We start from the raw sequence: 21,134 nt of genomic DNA on the forward strand, positions 1-21,134 counted from the left end.
TCAATTTGCTGATATCTTTAAATCATGGATTGTCAACTTGATGTAATTTTTTTCTTTTTTCTTTTTGTAAATAACCTTTTTGTACAGTTTGGAAAGTTTTAATAAATTGTGGTTGTGCGGGTTTTGCCCCACAGTTTCTGGTAAAAAAAAAAGGTGCGTCAATTTATTGTGACTAGATGTAGTATCAAACAGGATAAACAAAGTATGTGTTCCGTGAAAAAATTAACCATACGTTGATGTTTTGTGAAAAAAAAAAAACTCAGGTTGTGGTTCTGTGATAAAAAAATTCCTCAATATATTGTGTTAAGTGATAAAACCTCCGAAAATGATGATTCCAAATGAAGGAACGTTCTCAGCATAGGGTGGATTACAAACTCGGGAATACCCAAGAGTTGAAATTACGCTCGTACGCTAGCATCACGGTCGTAGCTTCGCTGCAGCTCTTCCACCAGTTTCAGCAATGCTATGTGCGACGTGCCGCCGCCGCTCACCGCCGACTTGGCCTCCTGCTGAGCCCAGGCGGCCCTCGCACGCATTTTACGCCCCTCCTCGCCGTCGGCGTCCATCAGCCTCCTGACCTTCTTCTCCACCTCGGCCCTGTCGACTACGGCACCACCGTCGACGGCGACGTCCATCCTGATGCCCGCGCCAATCATGTCCGCGACGTGCCTCGCGTTCACAGGCTGCTCGGCAATCATCGGCCACGCCAGCACGGGCTTCCCCGCCGCGAGGCTCTCCATCACCGAGTTCCACCCGCAGTGGCTGACGAACCCTCCCACCGCACGGTGCTCCAGCACGCTCCTCTGCGGAACCCACCCGCGGACGACGCGGCCGTGGGGTCCCACGTCCACCGGCGGCGACCAGGTCTCTGACCGGACGGCCCAGAGGAAGGGGTGGCCGGACTGCACCAGCCCGCGCGCCAGCTCGGCGAGCTGCTCGTCGGCGACGTGGGCCTGCGTGCCGAAGGACACGTACACCACCGGCTCCGACTGCTCGTCGAGCCAGGGGAGGCAGCCCTCGGGATCCTGTTGCAGAATGTCGCCGGCGGCGAGGAACAGCGGGCCGACCAGCCAGGCGCGGGCGCCCGGCTGGTTGAACGACTCGACGATCGCCACGAACTCCTCGTCCAGCTTGGTGAAGCTGTTGACCAAGACGCCCCAGCTGCTCGCCTCGGAATCCTCATCCATCAGGGGATCGGTTGACGGATCCTCATGGTCGGTCGTCTTGACCAGCGCATCTGGAGGGACCTCCGCCGCCGTGAACGTCAGATGCGCCGGCATGCGGGGGACGTGGAAGCTGCCGCCCTGCCCGGCGCAGCTGGGCAGCGGGCCCACCATGGCCGACGTGGCTAAGGCCGTGGCGAAGCAGGACATGCCGTGGAACACGATGTGACGGACGCCGGCGTCGGCGGCGACTCGGCGCGTGAACCCGAGGAACAAGTCGGAGACGAGGACGAGCGGCGGCGACGGAGACGAGAGCGACGCCATGAGCTCGGCGAAGGGCTCCTGGAGGAGCGCTGCGGCTTGCACGAACGTCGGGTGGAGGGACGGGCTGGGCAGGGCGTCGGTGGACTCGACGCCGGCCGGCAGCGGAGGCAGCGACGGGAACGGGAGCACGGCGAAGCGCACGGACGAGGGGACGCGGCTGCGGGCGAAGGCGAGGTTCGCCGGCGTGGTGACCACGGTCACGCGCAGGCCCTTGTGGTGCACGGAGAGCGCCGTGGCGAAGTGGAGCAGTGGGAGCGTGTGCCCTTTCGCCATGAACGGGAACACCACGACGTGTTCGCGGCCGTCAGTATGGTGGGCTGCAGCGGCACCGTCGGCCGTGGTGGCGGTGGCCATGGCAGAGCTGTTGGTGTGGCAGTGCGTTTGTGTGTGTGGAGGTGTTGTGTGAGTGCACCGCATTGCCTGTATCTCGTGGTGGAATAGTTTTCGATACTGCTCAGTGCTCACGTTAGTGTTGGGATCAATTATTTTGCCAGCTGACTGATCGAGACGCTCAAGAGCGCAATTAATGTTTGTCAAGAGTATGCATGAGGACAAGGGAGGATAAACTACAGATTCAATTGAAGGATAAAATACATGTTAATCACTCGAGCTGTTGTGCTCTCACACTCGAGTTGTTGTGCTCTCACATGGTATCTTGTGTTGTTTATGACTTCACTCAAGCTGTATGTTATGAATGCACCGAATGGATGAGAAAATAAGTACTCAATCCGTTCAAAAGAGGATGTCGAAGATTTATCAAAATTTGCAACTATCTATACACTAAATAGTGACTAGATAATTGTCAATTTTTTTTTACTAGATACATTCAAATTTAGACAAACTTTTGATATCCTTTTATGGATAGAGGTAGTATACATGTAATACTAGCATATGGAAGAAACGTGGTGAGACAGTCGACTAGACTGAAAAAACTGTAGATGCTCACAAAATTGCTTCTAACTTCTAGCAGGTTAGCAAAATCTTGTTACATGAAAAATACTAATAGCAAGGCCACAAAGTTTTGAGGATGTACATCAGAAGAATGTCTCTTTTTCTCCAGAATCAAAATTTATGGGAAAATGGCTTCCACAAATGCCTCTGCGTCAAAAGGCTGGAGATCTTCCACCCCTTCGCCAACACCGATGAACTTCACTGGTATCCCAAGTTCATCGACAACGCTAACCTGTGACCGATAAACTTAGTCAGTTCAGGACATCTATTCATTTAAGACCCGTGACCGGAAACTGCAGCTGTAAGAAAGAAGGTCTGGAGATTGTGCATACCACACAGCCACCACGAGCAGTGCCATCTAGCTTTGTCAGGATAAATCCTGTGATTCCAACAACCTGGCATGAAGGCAAGAAAGTCTATCATCATCACTGATTCATTATTATACAGAAACATAACTAATGAATTAGGTGCAGATCGAGTTGCACTTACATCGTTGAACTCCCTCGCTTGCTGTAGCATATTTAAGCCAGTTGTGCCATCCAGAACCAGCAAGACCTCCTGCAGGAGCATGACCAAAGAATACATGATAAAGCTACTATGCAAAAGCATGGACCTAATAATACATCACAAAACTTAATCTTTTGTATATCAATATAGCATACATTAGGAGCACCAGGAAGGGCTTTAGCCATGACTTTCTTGCAAGTAACCAACTCTTCCATCAGACCATAATTTGTATGAAGTCCTGTAAAACAATTGCTGAGGAAAATTCAGTTTCTCCAGCAAGCAAATAAGTAATTATATTCTGCCCCAATGTGTAACAACAACCGTACGTCCTGACGTATCACACAGAACAATATCAAATCCTTCACGCTTCCCACGTTTCACTGCCTGCGAAAGAACTACCAAGCCAGTCAAATTAGATGAAACATAAGAGCTGGGCTCATTAAGATAACGACATACTTCAATCATGCTTGGCGGATCAGAAGTTCATACCTGATGGAGCTTGTGCCTTCTTATCTCTATCGATAACAATCTCTGAGCCAGTTCTCTCAGCCCAAACTTCTAGCTGGTCACGAGCTGCAGCTCTGAAGGTATCACCTGCTGCCATCAATACCTGTATTACCATTGAAAGCAGGAACATAAACTCTCCAATTTGATAAGAATGCGCCCAAGCAATATATATAGCTGAACCAGCAGATATGAAGTAAATAGCCTCACCTTCGCTCCTTCATTCTTAAATCTGTGAGCAAGCTTTCCTGCAAATATTTCAGATAACAGAATGGATCAATTTTCCACTTCACAGCATCATGTGGCAAATAACAAACAAACACAAAACAGTGTGCTAAATTGAGCATCAGGTCCAATTGATAAGGAATGTCCAAATTACCACCACATATATACTGGATTAGTCTTACTATATATAGGGTTTATTTAGCTTCATAGTGACCACATAATTTCACCGGAAGAGAAAAAAAAATATCACTTAACATAAAGAAGCTCAATCTAATGCTACCTCATATTAGAAATCTTGTACAGCCTACCCTACATTGCCATTTAAATTCATTTCAAGAAATTGGTAAAACCTTTCTCCATATAGTAAGGTAGGCTGGAACTAGCACTGATATATTAAGCAGTGGAATGCAGATAAAATTATGAAGTAATTTTTTTTTGTTATTACAAAGACCACGATGGTCAATAGAAAGAGTAAAGACTAATGCCATCAATGTGATAAGGTTTAAGTAAAATTTTCAAAGAAGGATAAGCAATTCTTCGCAGTACTCAGGCCAGTCGAGGAGCAGCAAGTTAACTATGCAGCCCCAATGTGCGAAATCGCGATAAACCTATAGCATTTCTTCCGGTGACAAAATGTACTACATCTCAATGAGAGCAAGAAGGCAGTAAAGCATGCCCGGAACTACCTAGCGATGTCGTCTTTCCACCACCATTCACTCCCACAATCATGATGACCGCCGGCTTCCTGCAGAAACGAGCAAGCACACTCAGACCTCCCAGTTTTCAGACAACACGCAGCACACAACAGTAGCACACTGGTGCTCAGTTCAGCAGAGGGAGCAGAACCTGAAGCCGAGCTTCAGTTCGGTGTTGCTGCCCTTGCTCGTCAGCAGCTCAAGGATGCATCTTTTCAGCGACGCCTTTATCTCGCTGCCGGATTTGAGCTTGCCGTCCCGGATTTCGTCGCGGAGGGTGTCAACGATCCGGAACGAGATCTTGGGCCCGAAGTCGGACACCAGCAGCGCCTGCACGCGACGCGAGAACCAAAGCATCGTCATCAGAGGGAGAATGGAGCAGCAGGTAAGCAGCAGGGGAGGTGAGCTGACGGCTGACCTCCTCGAGGTCGTCGAGGACGCGGTCGGTGTCGGCGAGGTTCCAGTAGGTGAGCAGCTCGTCGACGACGGAGAGGTTCTCGCGGGTCTTGGAGAAGCCGGAGAAGAGCTTGTCGACGTCGCTCTTGGCCTTCTCCTTGATGAGGCGGCCGAGGCGGGTGAAGAAGCCGGCCTGCCCCGCCGCGGCGGCGCAGCGGAGGCCTGCGGCTCGGCGGCGGCGGCCGGAGGGGGCGCGCAGGGAGGCGGACGGGGAGAGGAAGTGGAGGACGTGGGGCGGTGCCGCCATTCTTGCGGTGAGGATACGAGCAGCGCTGGGTGGATAGAGCTCAAACGCCGTACTGCTGGTTCGTTTAATCGAAAACAGATTGTCACGTGCACAATCTAAAACGTAGTGACAGAAATATAAAATAATTTTTACCTCCGTTCTAAAATATAATTTATTTTACAAAGCTAAGCTAATTAACTTCTTAAAAAGCTTATAAGCAGTAGTATTTTAAAACGGAGGCATCTTGCTCCAACATTATTTTTATATATACTATAATAGATTGCTAAATACTGAGTATACAAACAGATGAGAAAAGGTATAGCAATCCATACATATTCGTTTTCTTTTGTAGACTTTGTATAACTGGATTGCCAAAATAAGCGAAGGACGCCACATAGAAGGGTGTGGCATCCTTGCGACAAAAGGGTTAGAATTATGAAATAGGGGAAGGTCATTTCGTGCAATTCTTACCAAAAAGGATTATTTTTGTGTAAATCGCCTTTTTTTACTCTCCTTTTCTTTTTTTCCTACTCTGTCTTCTTCTTCCCACGCTTGGCTGCCCACCGACCTGTCCACACCTGCCGCCCACCAACCGGCCGCACGGCCACTCCTCGCCCACACATACCGCCTGTCCAAGCCAGCGGTGGTGCGAGGCCGCGCAGCCTGAGGCGGTGGCGCCGGATCCCGTCGATGTCCGACCACATGGGGTTGCGAGTGCGGGGCGAGTGGTCTTAGGCTGGGAGGGGGCACTAGGGTGCGCGGCAAAGCTCCCCGCAGTTGGAATCACCGGTGTTGGCCTCCTCCGGTCCAAATCAGATGGCAGGACTGCGGGCGGGGCGACGCTAGATTTTGCTGCGTGGAGGCTCGTTCTAGCGAGAAAATGAATGGTGGGTTAGAGTGAAAGGTCACGAAAGGCCGAGGGGCAGCGCACGGGCTGATCGGCAGTGGGGAAGGCGGAAGGGCGGTGGCCGGCGGGAGGGATGGTCGATATGAACATTCTGTGCCCGGATAGTTTGGCCCCTCCACGAGATATACAAAGTGGCACTAGACTTTTCAAATATGCAAAGTGGATGTGCCAATATACAAGCTTGATAAATCTTTTGGTGAAGGGACCATGCGGGAGCGACTTTTTTCAACCACATTGCTATATATATATATTTTGCATAAAGCAACAAATGCAAGACAAGATGCAATTTGATAGGAGATACATAAGGTGGTGTGTTTTGCTACAAGCGTCTACAAAATGTGTTGTGCATGTATGGGTCAAACGCTGCATGAGTTGTTTGATGCGTTGATTCATTATGTTGCAAAGATGAGATACTTTACAGACCTTTTGTCCTGAATAAATGGGGATTTGTTGCATCAACTGTTGCATTCTGCTACATTGATGTGTTTAAATGTTATATAATTTTATTTTGCTGCATGACACAAGTTTTTACACACATGGGAAACAATATTGCAAAACGATGTTGCATATCTGAAAATGTTACATACAGAGAACAAATGTTACGTTCATGATTTTTTTTTTTGCAGCTGTGCTAGTCTCTTTTGCAGCAGTGATATGAGGACCACCCATGCAAGTGTTTGCAATAAGACAATCCAACATGATTGCATGTAAAATTTGTGTCCCAAGCAACCCAAATAGAAATGATAGCCATGACGGAGAACGGAAGAGCGCAATGCTTGTAGAGACAGCTAACGGGCAATCTTGGGCCAATGTAATCCGCACGGTAGGGCAAGGAGAAAATGGCATACTTAACATGTTTTTTCGACTTTCAAGCACACTTGGAAGAAAACTACTGGTCTAAGCACACTTGGAAGGGGTTATCACCCTTGGGAAGCTAGCTAGGTATGCCCCGGGCATTTTTTGCAGGACCCGAGGCGGAGCGACAGGTGAAGTGTCGCCTCATTTGTGATGCCACGGTCCTTCAAGGTTCTATCGTCGATCATGACACACCAGCCATACATGAGGCACTGGTCATCCGGTGGGATGCCATTGAGGGCATGGATCTTGGCCTTGACACTCCCAATGGTATCCAATTCCTTAGCCCAAATGCTGATGGTCTTGCCATTCAAACCTTTGACAAAGATTTGCATCTCCCTGTTAGTCCCCAGACCAAGGTGAAGTGTGGATTCGTCTGCAATGCCGTAATCAGCTAGCGTGCGTCTGTCGTCTAGCTCCATCTTGCCAAAGAGAAGGCGCTCCTGGTCCTGAATCTTGGCCTTCACAACGTTGATGGTGTCCGAGGGGTCGACCTTGACGGTTATCTTCTCGCCGGCGAGGGTGCTGACGAAGATCTTCATCTGTTCAATGAGACCACCAAACATGAGCGGCGAAAAAGACTAAAACAGAGTCAAGTGTCTTCATCGTCTTTCATAAGATCTGAAGCAAGAAGCACAGATCTTATCATCCACCCCCAAATAAACACAACAAACGATGATCATCAAGTAGTCGTAGGCTAGCTAAAGGCGTACACGTTTAGAGATTAGATCAACAACGACTCCATCAAGATAGAAATAGACCACACAACTATAGGCAGCGTGTACCTTGCCTTGAACTCGATGACGGAGAAGCGCAAGGAACCGATGGTTTTGTTTGCTCGAGATCAACCGAGACGTCAAACTGGGGATGTACCTGCTTATATATCGCCACGACTCACAGGTAAGACGTATGGTAGAAATCCCAATAAGTTTCTTCCAAAGCAAGACGCGTGACGGCACGAGATCTCCACAAGATATCAGCTTTCCTTTTTTCAGAGGGACTCTCTGATGTATTCTTCATGCTAGACTCCTCGTACCTTGGGGTTCATAAGCCGGACGGAACCTAGAATCTGAATCTCCATGTATATGCATTATGCAATGGACCAGTCCGTTTAAAATCGTGATATTTCTTCTGCGAATCCTTTCTTTGAGGAGTGAACTTTGCTTGGTGGTGCGGAGATCGTCTGAATCGGTGAACACAAGACAGAAACCCTGGCCGGATCGAGTACTGACCTTTTTTTCGATGAAGGGAATATATTAATATCAGAAGATATCAATTACATTCAGCCTCTGCAATAACGCAATGTCCTAATAACATTACGGATGCACACAGCTAACAAAGAAAAAAGAAAACTAAGAAATAAAAGTTCCGCTACAGTACCTCAACCCTAGCAATAGTAATACATGCACCACCAAGTCAACACTTGAAATTCAAACTCTTCAAAAGCAACGCCTCCAAGAAGGGAACAGTGCACCAGCGTCGTTGTCGCCCGATCAAAGATCTTAGGTTTTCACCCATAAGATAGTCTCCGCTCTCAAAACAATGCCTTCAACAAGGACATTGCTAGACATAACCAGTTAAGGCTAGACCTTGGATTTTCACCCTGAAAGGTAAGACTCCGAACTTCACATGTGTTGCCGCCCCCATTTTCATACCACTGTTGCGAAGTCCGAAACACCAAGCAAATTCCTCAACAACGCAAAGACTTAAACCTCCATTAGCTAGTCCTCCAAATCTAGCCTTAATGATATTCTCTTCTTCTGACTTAACCATGGATCAGCTGTCACTTGGTGTCAACACAGAAAACAGCTTCGCGCAGCACCCTCCAAAACCAAACGGTTGGAATAAAAGCATGGACACGCACGACCGAATACCACCGATCCAGCAAACTCCAGGCAATAGAAGCACGGTTACATTCGCCGGCGGCGCCTTCCGAAACTCAACACTACGGCTAGATCATGAAGGGCAGGCCTCTAGCGGGTCTTCATCTTCACCCAAGAGAGACCCTAGGACCGCCGCCTTTATTCAGACCGGGCTCCCACGCCGGCAACCATCCCAGGCTAGCCATGGTTGTCGCCGAGACACCAAGCAGATCGTGTAGTCCGAAGAGAACACACATGCCTGGGCACCGCCGCAGCCGAAAGCCAGCCCTCCACCGCTGGCCGCCGAGAGGCGAGGAGAAGGGGACCTAGGGTTTCCCTTGCACCATGCCCCCACCCCTCCCTCTGCCGCCGGCAGGGCAGTCCACTACCTTGTTGTCCATCATGGTGTCACCAAGCCAAGGCTAGGCCCCGCCATCGAGGTCCCCGACGAAAGGGCCTCGTTCCGGCCCAAGGAAGAAGACCCACGCCCGACCTCCTCTCGCGAGATGACGAAGAATCCCCACCGGCGCCGACTGGCCTTTGCCAGACCGCGCCCCTGGCAGCGGCGAGGGAGGGGAAGGGGAGAGAGGGGGAGGCGGCGACGACAGGGTAGAGTCCCCTCCGACCGACACGCGGGGGCGGTTCGGGAGAAGGATGGGAGGGAGCTCGATCGAGTACTGACCTAGAAACGATGATTGAAAAAAATACCAGTGCAGATCCAAGGTCACCGATTGAGCTATGTGTTGTCGTTGTGCCGCCCCTTCAGGCTGCAGTGTCATCGCCCTTGGTACGCGCTACTGGCTGATAACGCGTCTTAGCATTCAGCCGTTGCATCGACTCGCATCCTACAGCTATGTTGCCTCCTCGGGCTGTTCGCAATATATGTAGAAATGGAACTACATCGTGTAGCATACAAAGATTAAACAAAGACAAGCAGCTTTTTTCGATAAAGGATACTTTATTACTTTTGGAAAGCAATTACATCCAGCCTCTGCATAACCAGGATGCACACAACCGTTCAAGTGTCTGGAGCCAAAGTATATAAAACTAGGCAAAATACATATCGAAATGATGAATGATATAATGCCTAGGGAGAGGGTGGAGCTTCAATCCGTAGACTATTCTGCCACCCATGTAGGGAAAAAGTATCCCTCGCCGTAGCCTCCAACCGTGTACAGACCTCCGTAAATAGGTCTCGGTTCTCCACCCGCTGAAGAGGTAACCACGAACGAAGAATACCTGTACATTTGTAGATGACCTGCAACAAAGAACAATTTTTATCGTTAAAAATCTTGTCATTTCTACTCAGCCAAAGCACCCAGATAACTGATAGCGCCCCCACCCTAAGAAGCAACTTAAACCTTGAATTGATACCGTGAAGCCAATTTCCAAAGACATTTACCACACTAGTCGGGGGATACAGGGTAGACGCTACTTGGATGACTGACCATATAGATCTCGCAAAATTGCACTGGAAGAAAAGGTGTTTGATGGTTTCATCATGATGACAGAAAACACATCGTGAACTTCCGTGCCAATTCTGCTTAACAAGATTATCTTTGGTAAGAATAACTCCTCGACGAAGGTATCATCCAAAAAAATTAATTTTTAATGGTATCTTCATCTTCCAAATTTTCTTATTATTATAAACTGGTATATCAAAATGAAGGATTGCACTGTATAAAGATTTAAATGAGAAAGTGCCATCTACATGAAGATTTCATCTAAATTCATCCGGTTCAGGCGATAAATGAATATCTCCCTGTCGTTAAATTAGAGCATTCCATGACAGTAGCCTTTGTCCAAACAAAACCCATCTGATCGTCACATTCGGGGGTGAGGTAGCCATTACTGTGGCAATGGTATCACCTTTGCGACAAACAATACTATACAAAGCAGGATACTGTTCATTTAAGGGAGCATTGTCTAATCAAACATCTTCCTAGAACCGTATATGTGCTCCATTCTTAATGGAGAAAGTACCATGGCGAAAGAAGATATTCTTTGTCGCCATGAGACCAGCCCAGAAGTGAGAATCCCCAGGTTTCCAAACCACTTGGGATAGCGTCTTCGAGCCAATATACTTTCTCCGAAGAATAGTTTGCCAAATCCCATCCTCGGTAAGAAGCTTAAAAAGCCATTTACCCAGCAGAGCTGAATTCTTGACCTCCAGGTCGTGAACTCCAAGTGCGCCTTGATCTTTGGGACTAGAAAATATACTTCATTTAACCAGTCGGTATTTCTTTTTCTCGCTATCCCCTTGCCAAAAGAATCTGGATCGATAATAATCGAGTTTATGCATAATTCCTTTCGGCAGAAGAAAGAATGATAACATATACAGTATCATATTTGTCAGTACCGAATTAATGAGTACCAATCTTCCTCCCAGGGACAACAATTTACCTTTCCAACTACTCAGGCGTTTTTGTAATCTTTCTTCCACAATTTTCCATTCAGCCATTGTAAGTCTCCGATAATGAATCGGAATACCCAAATAGCGAATATGAAATTGGTCTTGCCCACAACCAAACAACTCTGTATATAGAGTCATATCATTTTGGGCATCGCCAAAACAGAACAATTCACTTTTATGGAAATTGATTTTCAATCCCGACAACTGCTCGAAAGCCGCCAAAAATAATTTCAGATTACGAGCCTTTTCGAGATCATGATCCATAAATAGAATTGTATCGTCGACATATTGAAGGATTGATAAACCCCCATCAACCAGATGTGGGATCTGATAAGGGGTGGCCCGATCTTCTCAGTAAGCAACGGTGGTGATGATGATCACGGGGTGATAGAAGCGGAGGAACATGACGATGTAGTGGATGATAACTTGTATGACACAACGAAATCTCTCGATTGGTCCCTGTCGCCAATGCAACAGCTCTCAATCCTGCAAGATATTCGCAACTCCACACACTTGCGCACGTAGCCGCCGACCACAAAGCGGTAAGTTGCAACCTTCTAATTCCCAATGGAACAGCAGATCACACAAGACTTTCAGATTACACAATATCAAACAATATGGTATAGAGATTCAATAGTTTTGCTAAAGCAAACAACTAAGAACTAGGGTTTATCTTAAACGTGGTCTAAAGCAGATAGGGGGCGTCCTGGGCACTTATATAGGCGTCCGGGACGACTTCTGGTCGAAAAGATACAAGAATAACCGACCCAGAATAGATCTGGTCGAGACATACTCGGACACGGCCGGTCTGGAGGCCGGTCGAGAGGGCCTGGGACCGGGCTGGTCGGTTCAAACCGGGCCAGGGACCGGGTTCCAACCGGGCTCGGGAATTGTGACACAGTAACCCCGCCGGTTGGCATCAGCGTGGCGCCCGGTTGGCGCCGGGGTGGATCCGGCCTGCCGCCCGGTCGAACCGGGCCAGGGAACGGGCGCACCGGCGTGGCGGCCGGTCTGACCGGGTGCTGGGCCGGCCTGGACTTCGTCTTCTCCTCTTGCGCATGCCTCCCGCTCCTCCCTCGCGCGTCCATGAGATTTCTTCATGTCCAGCTCCACGTCCATCTTCACGTCCAACTGCTCTTCTTCTTCTCGTGCGATGCTTGTCTCCTCTTTATACCTGATGATACATAAGTAATGGGACTTAGTTAGTATAAAGTTATGATCAATCAAAGTATCGTTTAGGAACAAGTTCACCTGTGGTTTAAGTAGCTTCGCACGAGCCCTTGTAATAGGTCCAATCCGAACTTCATTGGACTTGAGCTTCACAACAGGTTTATCTTCAGTTGGTAATGACGGAGGTGGTAGTGAGGTAGGGATGTCCTCATCAGGATCACACCTTCAATTTGACCATCAGACTTGGCCCGCTCTATGAGTATCGCCAACATATCCGCTACAATGTTAAATAACATCGGTGATAACGGATCTCCTTGGCGTAACCCTTTTCGTGTTTGGAAATAGTGTCTGGTGTCATCATTAACCTGAATTGCCACACTACCTCCATGCACAAAATCATAAATTAGAGCACGCCACTCAGGAGAAAATCCTTTCATCCTGAGTGTCTGTTGTAGAAAAGACCACTTGACCTTATCATACGCCTTTTCGAAATCTAATTTTAATATGACCCCATTTAGTTTCTTAGTATGCATCTCATGTACCGTCTCATGTAGAACTGCCACTCCATCAAGGATGTTCCTTCCTTGCATGAAAGCGGTCTGTGATGGCTGGACGACGTGATCCGCAACTGTATTAAGTCTAATGGTGGCCACTTTTAGGCCATTTTCTTCTGTAGAAACTTGGGGTATATCATCCGTTAAGTCCTCATTAAGAGAAAAGGAGCTTTCCTCCGAAGGACCAAACAGATCTTTATAATAGTTAGTAATGTATGATTTGAGTTGCTCATGGCCTTCAATGACCCCTTCAAAGACAAGCAGCTAGCTAACTCAACAAGCATCTTTGTGTGTTTGAATCAGATTGGTATCGGTAGCTCGGGTAGCCATTTGCTCTGTCTTTTTCTTTGCTTGTCGGAAATAATTTGCAAATCGACACACATTGAAGATATCACCATTATAATTATACTCCGCATCTCAGTTTTAGAAAAATCGACAGATTTTAGCTGTGTGTGTGCAGAATGTGGTTTACTTCCTAATAAAAATGAGAGAACAAGCACTAGTTCGAATTAGAAAAGCAAGAATGAGCAATGCAGCAAATTACATGCGCATCCCTCTCGTGGGGACTGTTTTCCTTCTTCTTTCTTTATCCAAAACAAAAGAAGAAGAAAGAGTAGGAATATATTGCTTTGGGCAGACAAAACACTTTGAAGAGAAGTTGACACAAGAGATGAACACGCACACACAAAATCCCAACTCTACAAGCAAAGCAAATTCTTGATCACAACACAACAGAAGTACTAGTTTAGAGTAACAAATAAATAAATAAATGGATAAATAGGTCAACATATTAGATACAAGCACTCGATGCACGATGCTACAATTCGGAGCCAGGGAAAATAATATTTAGAGTTTGGTAAAGAAAAATATTATTTGTGTTATATTGTGATCCAAATTCCTATACTAAAGGGAGGCTAACTTCCGACAAGCGGAGCGAGACCCGTCGCTGGGTACGGATCATTGGCACCGCCTATATATACGTCTTGTATGCCGCCGGCTAGGGTTTATCAGAATATAAGATAACCCACGGCGTTTGTAAAACACTCCCCGATATAGTGAAGTTTTGCTGGCTGGCGCCCGTGGTTTTTCCCCCTTCTGTGTTAGAAGGGGTTTTCCACATTAAATCTTGTGTCTCTGCTGCGTCTACCTTTATCGTTCTTCGTTATTTTCTTGTCGCTTTTATAACAAGTGGTTATGACAGATGTGAGACACATACCTGGCATGGCCAGAAATCTAATCTCTCTCAGTACCCTTGATGTTGATGGGTACAAACACTCCGGTTCTCGCGGAGTTGTGAAGGTTTCAAAAGGTTCTCTCGTTCACATGATAGGTGATATGAATTCTGCAAAGTTATATGTTCTTAGAGGTAGCACTTTGTCTGGTATTGATGTTGTTGTTATTCCTGATGAACATGGTAAAACTAATCTGTGGCATATGCGTCTTGGAAATATGAGTGAACATGGCATGGCAGAATTGCACAGAAGAGACCTGCTAGATGGCTGCAATTTGAGTAAGTTTGAGTTCTGTGAGCACTGCATTTTTGGTAAGCATAAAAGAGTTAAATTCAATGCTTTCGTTCATAACACTAAAGGGATTCTAGATTATGTGCATGCTGATATGTGGGGACCTTCCCGCAAGACTTCTCTTGGTGGTGCAAATTACATGCTTACTATCATAGATGATTACTCCAGAAAAGTGTGGCCTTTCTTTCTGAAACATAAATCTGATGTGTTTGATGCTTTTAGAAAGTGGAAAGTTATGGTAGAGAAGCAAACAGAAAAGAAAGTTAAATTGTTTCATACTGACAATGACATGGAGTTTTGTTCTACTGTTTTCAATGATTATTGCAGCGACGAAGGCATTGTCAGGCACCACACCATCACATATACTCCTCAGCAGAATGTTGTGGAGGAGAGGATGAACAGAACCATCATCTCCAAGGCTCGTTGCATGTTGTCCAATGCTGGTATGCATAGAAGTTTTTGGGCTGAAGCAGCCTCCACCGCTTGTTACTTGATAAATAGGTCACCTTGCATTCCGCTTGATAAGAAAACTCCTATTGAGATATGGTCTGGTTCATCTGCTGATTATTCACAGTTGAGAGTTTTCGGTTACACTGCTTACGCTCATATTGATAATGGAAAGCTAGAGCCTAGGGCTGTTAAGTGTGTGTTTTTTGGTTATGGTTCAGAAGTTAAGGTATACAAGTTATGGAATCCTGAAGCTAAGAAAGTTTTGCATAGCAGGAATGTAGTCTTTAATGAGGCTGTTATGTTTTATAAGAGTTCATCTACAGATGTTACTGATGATGCTGATTTTTCTGATAATTCTGATGATGAACAACAGAAGATTAGCGTGCAGGTAGAGCACGTGGAGGAGAAAGAAAATGATGTTGCTGAAAATGATAACACTATTGTTCAGCACTCACCACCTGTTTTGCAGCAAACAAATAGTTCCATTGCTGCTGATAGACCGAGGCATAACAAAGGTCCACGTCCTCGTTTAATTGAAGAATGTAATCTTGTTCATCATGCTTTGAGTTGTACTGAACATGTGGAGCATGATACTGAACCTGCTACATATACTAAGGCCGTTGCATCCGTTGACCGCGTGAAGTGGATTTCTGCTATGCAAGAGGAGATGCAATCGCTTGACAAGAATGACACATGGGATGTTGTGCCCTTGCTTAACAAAAGAAGGCTGTCTGCTGTAAGTGAATATTTAAAAGAAAGGAAGGTTTGTCTCCTAATGAGCCTCCGAGTTTTAAGGCAAGATTAGTAGAAAAAGGTTTCAGCCAAATTCCAGGTATTGATTATAGGGATTTCTATTTTCGTGCCCTCGGTTCCTTAGTTGTGCTCAGTTTTCCCCAGCTCCTTAGTTTTTCCTCAGTTTCCCCAAGACCTTATCTGAAACCATCACAGATGTTGTAACGGCCGGTTGCCCGACGGTTGACCGTGTTATCTTCTGACTAGTGGGGCCACGTAGAGCCCGCAAAGACACGTCAGACCATCCATCTTTGTTTGACCGTAAGCATCGCTGTATCCATGACCAAAACACGCACGAGTGGGGCTTCGGTATATCGAATGACAAGTGGGCCATGGCGCTGATACAAGGGGCAATACACGGGTGGGAATAGATTTTTAAACGGAGCTCCACAGCGATGGCACGGAGGAGGTGGCCTGCGGGGTGCCGAGATGAGATCGACGTCCACAAAGAACTGCAAGAGGCGAGACCAGACGCATTAGATAGATATGAACTAGACGCGTTTAACCATGCAAAGAAGAGAAGAAATGGTCGACGACATCGACGACTACCTCAAAAGTTTGACTGACCGTGTCCGACACGAACGCGAGCAATGTAGAGAAAACTAGTGTCTCTCCTTTCTGGCGTGTATAGATGGGTGCTAGAAGAGTGTGGTGGCGAAGGGAAAACCTCGCGGTGGTCTGTGGCGTCCAGCATAGCGGGGCGGCGTGGCCGTGCCCACATCGGCGTGGATGCATGTTCGGCATTGGCATCAGCATGTACGTTCGGCATTGGCCTCGGCGGTATCTCTGGTGTGTCAGTGATCGAATGAGGGGACGGGATTGAGGGTGCATCCCGACGGTGACCTAGCAGTGGCATCGAGCTTAGCCGTTCTGACCATGCCGATATCGGCATCGGCAAAGTTTGGAGGTTGTGGTGCTCGAATCAAGGAGGGATTTGTTTCTTGTACGCCAAAAGTGATTTGAAACAAGTTTCGTGTTGAAGGTTAGGTAACGAAAGTTTTTAACTAAGCCCAAAATTATACTAGCGCCATGGTGAGGTTCTTTTTGATAGAGCTATACGGTTGGGCAAACTTTTTTGACACTTTTTAGATAGGGTTCCTTGTTGTTACACGTATGGCATCATGTATGGCAAATTTGGGATCATTTGGAGATGTTCGAAAAAATCACTTTGCTTAAACGCATGCCGTTTCGTCTCACTGAAACCAGCTTTTCTAACAAGGTGATTTATTCTACCTCCTCTAAATGACCTCAAATTTCATACATCTGATCTTCTATACATAGATAGATAGATTGTTTCGTTTTTATATTTTTCGAATGTCGTTGCCTAATCGACGATACCTCGGAGGAGGGATCCTCACAAGGGGAAGAAGAAGTAGGGGCCATAGGGCGGAGTGCACACGGGACGGTGGTACGCGATTTACCCAGCTTCGGAACACCTGCACGATGACAGGGCCTACTGCTGCTTGTCTGGTATTATCTGGGCGCTTTCGCGTTGTTACAATGAGGTGTGGTTCTCTCGCTTCTAGCTCGAGATCTCCCCTCAGGGCTCCCAGGATCCGGCTTATATAGGCGCACGGATCTAGGGTTTCTACGGAGAGTCCTACCCGGAATACAAGTTGCCTAACTACGGAATATTACATTGCCGTGTACGTCAAGGATCCACCTATTCCTAACTTGTCGTCATGGATCCGGCTTCCTTCATGGGCCTTCACGGATCTGACTCCTGGCATAGACCTCTTCGGATCCGGGTACCTCTGTAGGTCGGTTCGGATCCGGGTACCTTTGTATGTCGGTTCGGATCCGGGTACCTATGTAGGGCGGTTCGGATCCGGGTACCTCTGTAGGGCGGTTTGGATCCGGCTACCTTCGTAGGGCGATTCGGATCCGACTACCTTCGTAGTGCGGTTCGGATCCGGCTACCTTCGTAGTGCGGTTCGGATCCGGCTCCTTGTTCCTGGGTTGGACATCTTCCATCTTAATCAACAACTAGGCCGCCCGGTGGGCCATATGCCATCATCTATGGGCCACCCGGGCTTGCCGGAATCGGACCATGTCGATAGTATACCTATGAAGTATATCCACAACAGTAGCCCCCGGAGTTCTCCAAGATTCACCGTTCTTCCATCCAGCTCAGCTTGCGCATGTATCTTCATCCTTTGGCTGGAACGAATAATAGAGAATCTTGAAGGACTCCAAACTTCATATCTCCAACCAAGTATTGGTCGGAAACTTCATGATCCAATGGTCAGATTCTTCGGAGACACCATCCAACATAATCTTCGGTACGGATCCGACTAGCCAAATGTAGGTTCTGATCTGACTAGCCAAAATATAGGTGTGGATCCGACTACCCAAAATATAGGTGCGGATCCGACTACCAAAATATTAGGTGCGGATCCGGCTACCAAAAATTGAGGTGCGGATCCGACTACCAAAAACAAATATTAGGTGCGGATCCAGCTACCAAAAATTGAGGTGCGGATCCGACTACCAAAAATATAGGCTCGGATCCGGCAACCCAAAATTCAGGTGCGGATCCGACTAGCTAGCCGGATTTTTGCCATCTTCTAAATTTTCTTGACATAACCATATGTAGCCCCCGAGCGTTGAGTCTGCTTTCTCCAAGGAGACTCGATGCTCAGAAACTTAGCCCCCAAGCGTCAAAGTGGAAATTTTTCGGCTTATTGCTCCTAAGGGAACTTCATCGATGTAGCCCCCGAGCGCCAAGGTGAATTTACTTGAAAATCCGGCTTGGAGCTCTTAGAGTAGCTTTATCTTTATATGTGACTTAGGAATAGCGTAAATCCCAAGCATCTAGGCGGAAATTTCAAAGACGATACCCGAAAGGAAACACACTTTTCACCTAAGATCAAACCGCAGCCCCCGAGGGTTGGTTCCGGCTAAGCATAGCGGAATCAAGACTCAAGTTGCTTTTCCAGCTATGCACGCCATGGATCCGCCTAACCTCGGGGGACTGTTGTACGTCCAAGTGTCATGTACCTGATACATAAACATAAAATCATATTTGTATTAAATTGTTTCTTTGATCATGTTCAACGAACAAATGTAAGGCGGAACAAAAACGGCCTTTAAACAAATGTTTTCAAGCTGAAACTATGCAGCAGTTGAACAACATAAAACTGTCAAGGCGGAAAAAATTCGACTATCTTGAACAGTTAATGTAATTTATATGTTTTAAGCAAGTGTTGGTTTATCCGTTCTTCTGATTTATATGCTTGACTTTTCGCGAGACGACAAACTTTAAGCACAGAACATCTGCTGAGGCGATAGCACTTAGTAGCGAAACAATCAAGAACCTCAGAAACAAAGGCCGGCTTTAAGTACCGAAATGTCACTACTAAGGAATCCACATATAAACAACAAAAAACGTGTAGGCCAGAAAACTTAAGCTAACACCCGAAGGCGGAAATTTTATAGCATACTGGAGCCTTAGGCGGCAAAAACAGTACTCCCTCCGACCCGAAATAGTGTTCGCGTCACTGTTATAATTAACTTTTACAGAAACCACCTTAGCGCTTCTAATCTTTTTTAAATCAAGTCCAAATCACATCGTCTTTTTCCTCGTGTCGGGGCCGGCCGCGCGCGGCTGCCCTCCGCAGCTCCCCGGCCGGCAAGAGGTAGTCCGTCGCTGCTCCGCTCGAATTTGGGAGGCTCCCGCGGAGGGCTCCCGCCGGCCGGCTGCTTCCCCTTCCCAGCCCAGGCCGTCGAACTCTCCATCATCGACCATGGCGGCCATCGGCCGTCGAGCTACGACCTCCTCTTCCTCGAAAACCACTCCGCCGCCGCTCCGCCTCCGTCGGCCGCGCCTGCTGCCGCCCCGTATGTGCCCTCTACGCCGTGGTCCGGGACGTCGCCCTCCCGATCTGCCAGCGGAGATCGCACAGGAGCAGTCGGGGCAGTCAAGGCCGCTCGCGGAGGTTGTGCCTTTTCGCGGAGGCGTGGACGCGGAATCAGCGACCCATATCCGCCGCCAGCGCCGCCGGGCGTGGACGCGGGATCAGAAAAATCATTCCTTTCTTCTTGGATCTCCCTCCTCGTTGGGCTTTGATTGGTGGAAGAAAGGCGAGGAGACGAGGAGGAAGGAGGAAGTCTGGCGAGGGAGGGCGGCGCACGCGGCGGGGCAAGAGGAGGGGCAGAGCACGCGGTGCCGGCGGGGGAAGGAGGTGACGGTGCAGGAGAAGAGAGGAGATGAGTGGTTTGTTTGTCGCAAAAATAGCGACGCGAACATTATTTCGGGTCGGAGGGAGTATAATATTTTCACGAGCGTGAGGCAAATCGTGGAAAAGATATGATCATCGATGAAAGCGGTAAAAGACTCAGGACATGAGTGAACCAGTCTTAATCTTATGATCATAAAATTTTAAAACATTAAATATAAATAGGAACTTAGCTGTTTAAATGTAGCTGACATCGGAAGCCAAGGTGGAATGGAACCGGTCACGGCAAATATGCGGACATAATAGTCCTGGAATCTGACCGTGACAGCTCATCGCGAAGTAAAACCGGAAAAATCGGCATAGATGTATTGATCCGGAGCTGCTTTACGCAGAATCCTCACACGTTGAATCTTCGATCGGTCGGAAAACATGGCATCCTGGCCGAGAAATTCATGCATGCAGTGATCCATACGTGAAGTTTCGATTTTTTCCGCTTCAATCCCTTTCTTTTCTCAGGAAAACATGTACAGGTCGATTGTGGGCTGTTGTTGGAGCAAGGAGCCGGAATCGATCAAATGTGATCTGTTTGCCAGCGTGCAGATTGCATGCATAAGCACCATTCAATCAATGCACGTGAAGATGCAAATTACATGCATAGTTTCTTCGCTAGGCGGAATCGTTGTAGTTGTCTTTTCATTCATGTGATGTGTACTCCGGCAAAAGGTGACGAAGCCCGCTCGTTTCCGCCTTTGTTCCTGTGGATAAGCGTTCTGCCTCTGTCCATGTGTGTTATGCAACTGATTCTAAACGAGCCGCGGCGGCAGAGTCGGTTAAGACGGGATCGGAACAAACGCGGCGGCAAAGCCAGCTCAAGCGGAATCGAAACAATCCACAGCGGCAAAGCCAGCTACGATAGAGTCGGAAACAGACCAACATCATGCCATAGCGGAATCTAAACACACCGCGGCGGCATAGCCAGCCATAGCGGAATCACGACAGCTAGTAGTTTAATTGTCCTTTGCTTTACGTGGAGGAGTAGGCATGTCGGAAGCACATGTGTTTACATGGATTTTGAGGAGCATGTACGTGTACTCTTCCGACTGGATCTTCACGTGATGTTGTACGAAAGATGATTTCCCCTTTTTCTTTTAGAGACTCCAAATTGATCATCGATGTGGTGCCTGGTACTCCGTACACGCAGCATGCATTAGGCCAGATGGATCCGGCTTAGCCTGGTACACGCGCACAAGGCTGATCGTTTCTCAGTTGGACATACGGGTCAGCTCCCATGTGGATACACGGAGACTTAGAGCTTCGAATCTGCGCTGCCGCTGGGCTTGCAAGACGGATTTTCAAAACTTATAAGGCGGATCCATCCT

The 21,134-nt window shown here is 47.5% G+C and overlaps 3 protein-coding genes across 3 annotated transcripts; all 3 read right to left on the bottom strand.

The window, feature by feature from the left end:
- Positions 1-270: 270 nt before the first annotated feature.
- LOC127345908 (anthocyanin 3'-O-beta-glucosyltransferase) lies at positions 271-1,946 on the bottom strand. The gene has a single exon (XM_051372429.2). It carries the CDS (start codon positions 1,902-1,904, stop codon positions 399-401), a length of 1,506 nt encoding a protein of 501 aa, XP_051228389.1. The 5' UTR covers positions 1,905-1,946; the 3' UTR covers positions 271-398.
- A 460-nt stretch (positions 1,947-2,406) lies between these two features.
- Positions 2,407-5,119, bottom strand: LOC127345909 (cell division protein FtsY homolog, chloroplastic). The gene is made up of 10 exons (XM_051372430.2): positions 4,788-5,119; positions 4,521-4,699; positions 4,361-4,419; positions 3,660-3,697; positions 3,435-3,555; positions 3,272-3,340; positions 3,101-3,183; positions 2,928-2,996; positions 2,771-2,833; positions 2,407-2,670 (listed from the first exon to the last, which is right to left on the bottom strand). Exons 1-10 carry the CDS (start codon positions 5,070-5,072, stop codon positions 2,557-2,559), a joined length of 1,080 nt encoding a protein of 359 aa, XP_051228390.1. The 5' UTR covers positions 5,073-5,119; the 3' UTR covers positions 2,407-2,556.
- A 1,777-nt stretch (positions 5,120-6,896) lies between these two features.
- On the bottom strand, positions 6,897-7,355 carry LOC127340465 (uncharacterized). The gene has a single exon (XM_051366208.1). It carries the CDS (start codon positions 7,353-7,355, stop codon positions 6,897-6,899), a length of 459 nt encoding a protein of 152 aa, XP_051222168.1.
- Between the last annotated feature and the right edge of the window lie 13,779 nt (positions 7,356-21,134).

This window comes from Lolium perenne, chromosome 3 (genome assembly GCF_019359855.2).
Source record: "Lolium perenne isolate Kyuss_39 chromosome 3, Kyuss_2.0, whole genome shotgun sequence".
Lineage (NCBI taxonomy): Eukaryota > Viridiplantae > Streptophyta > Magnoliopsida > Poales > Poaceae > Lolium > Lolium perenne.

Excerpts from the sequence above, each read along its gene's own strand:
- LOC127345908 (XM_051372429.2), bottom strand. The coding sequence starts at position 1,904 with ATGCGGTGCACTCACACAACACCTCCACACACACAAACGCACTGCCAC.
- LOC127345909 (XM_051372430.2), bottom strand. The coding sequence starts at position 5,072 with ATGGCGGCACCGCCCCACGTCCTCCACTTCCTCTCCCCGTCCGCCTCC. Across the intron at positions 4,420-4,520 it reads GAACTGAAGCTCGGCTTCAG|GAAGCCGGCGGTCATCATGA; the intron begins GTTCTGCTCCCT and ends TCGTTTCTGCAG. Across the intron at positions 3,341-3,434 it reads GAAGGCACAAGCTCCATCAG|TTCTTTCGCAGGCAGTGAAA; the intron begins GTATGAACTTCT and ends CTGGCTTGGTAG.
- LOC127340465 (XM_051366208.1), bottom strand. The coding sequence starts at position 7,355 with ATGAAGATCTTCGTCAGCACCCTCGCCGGCGAGAAGATAACCGTCAAG.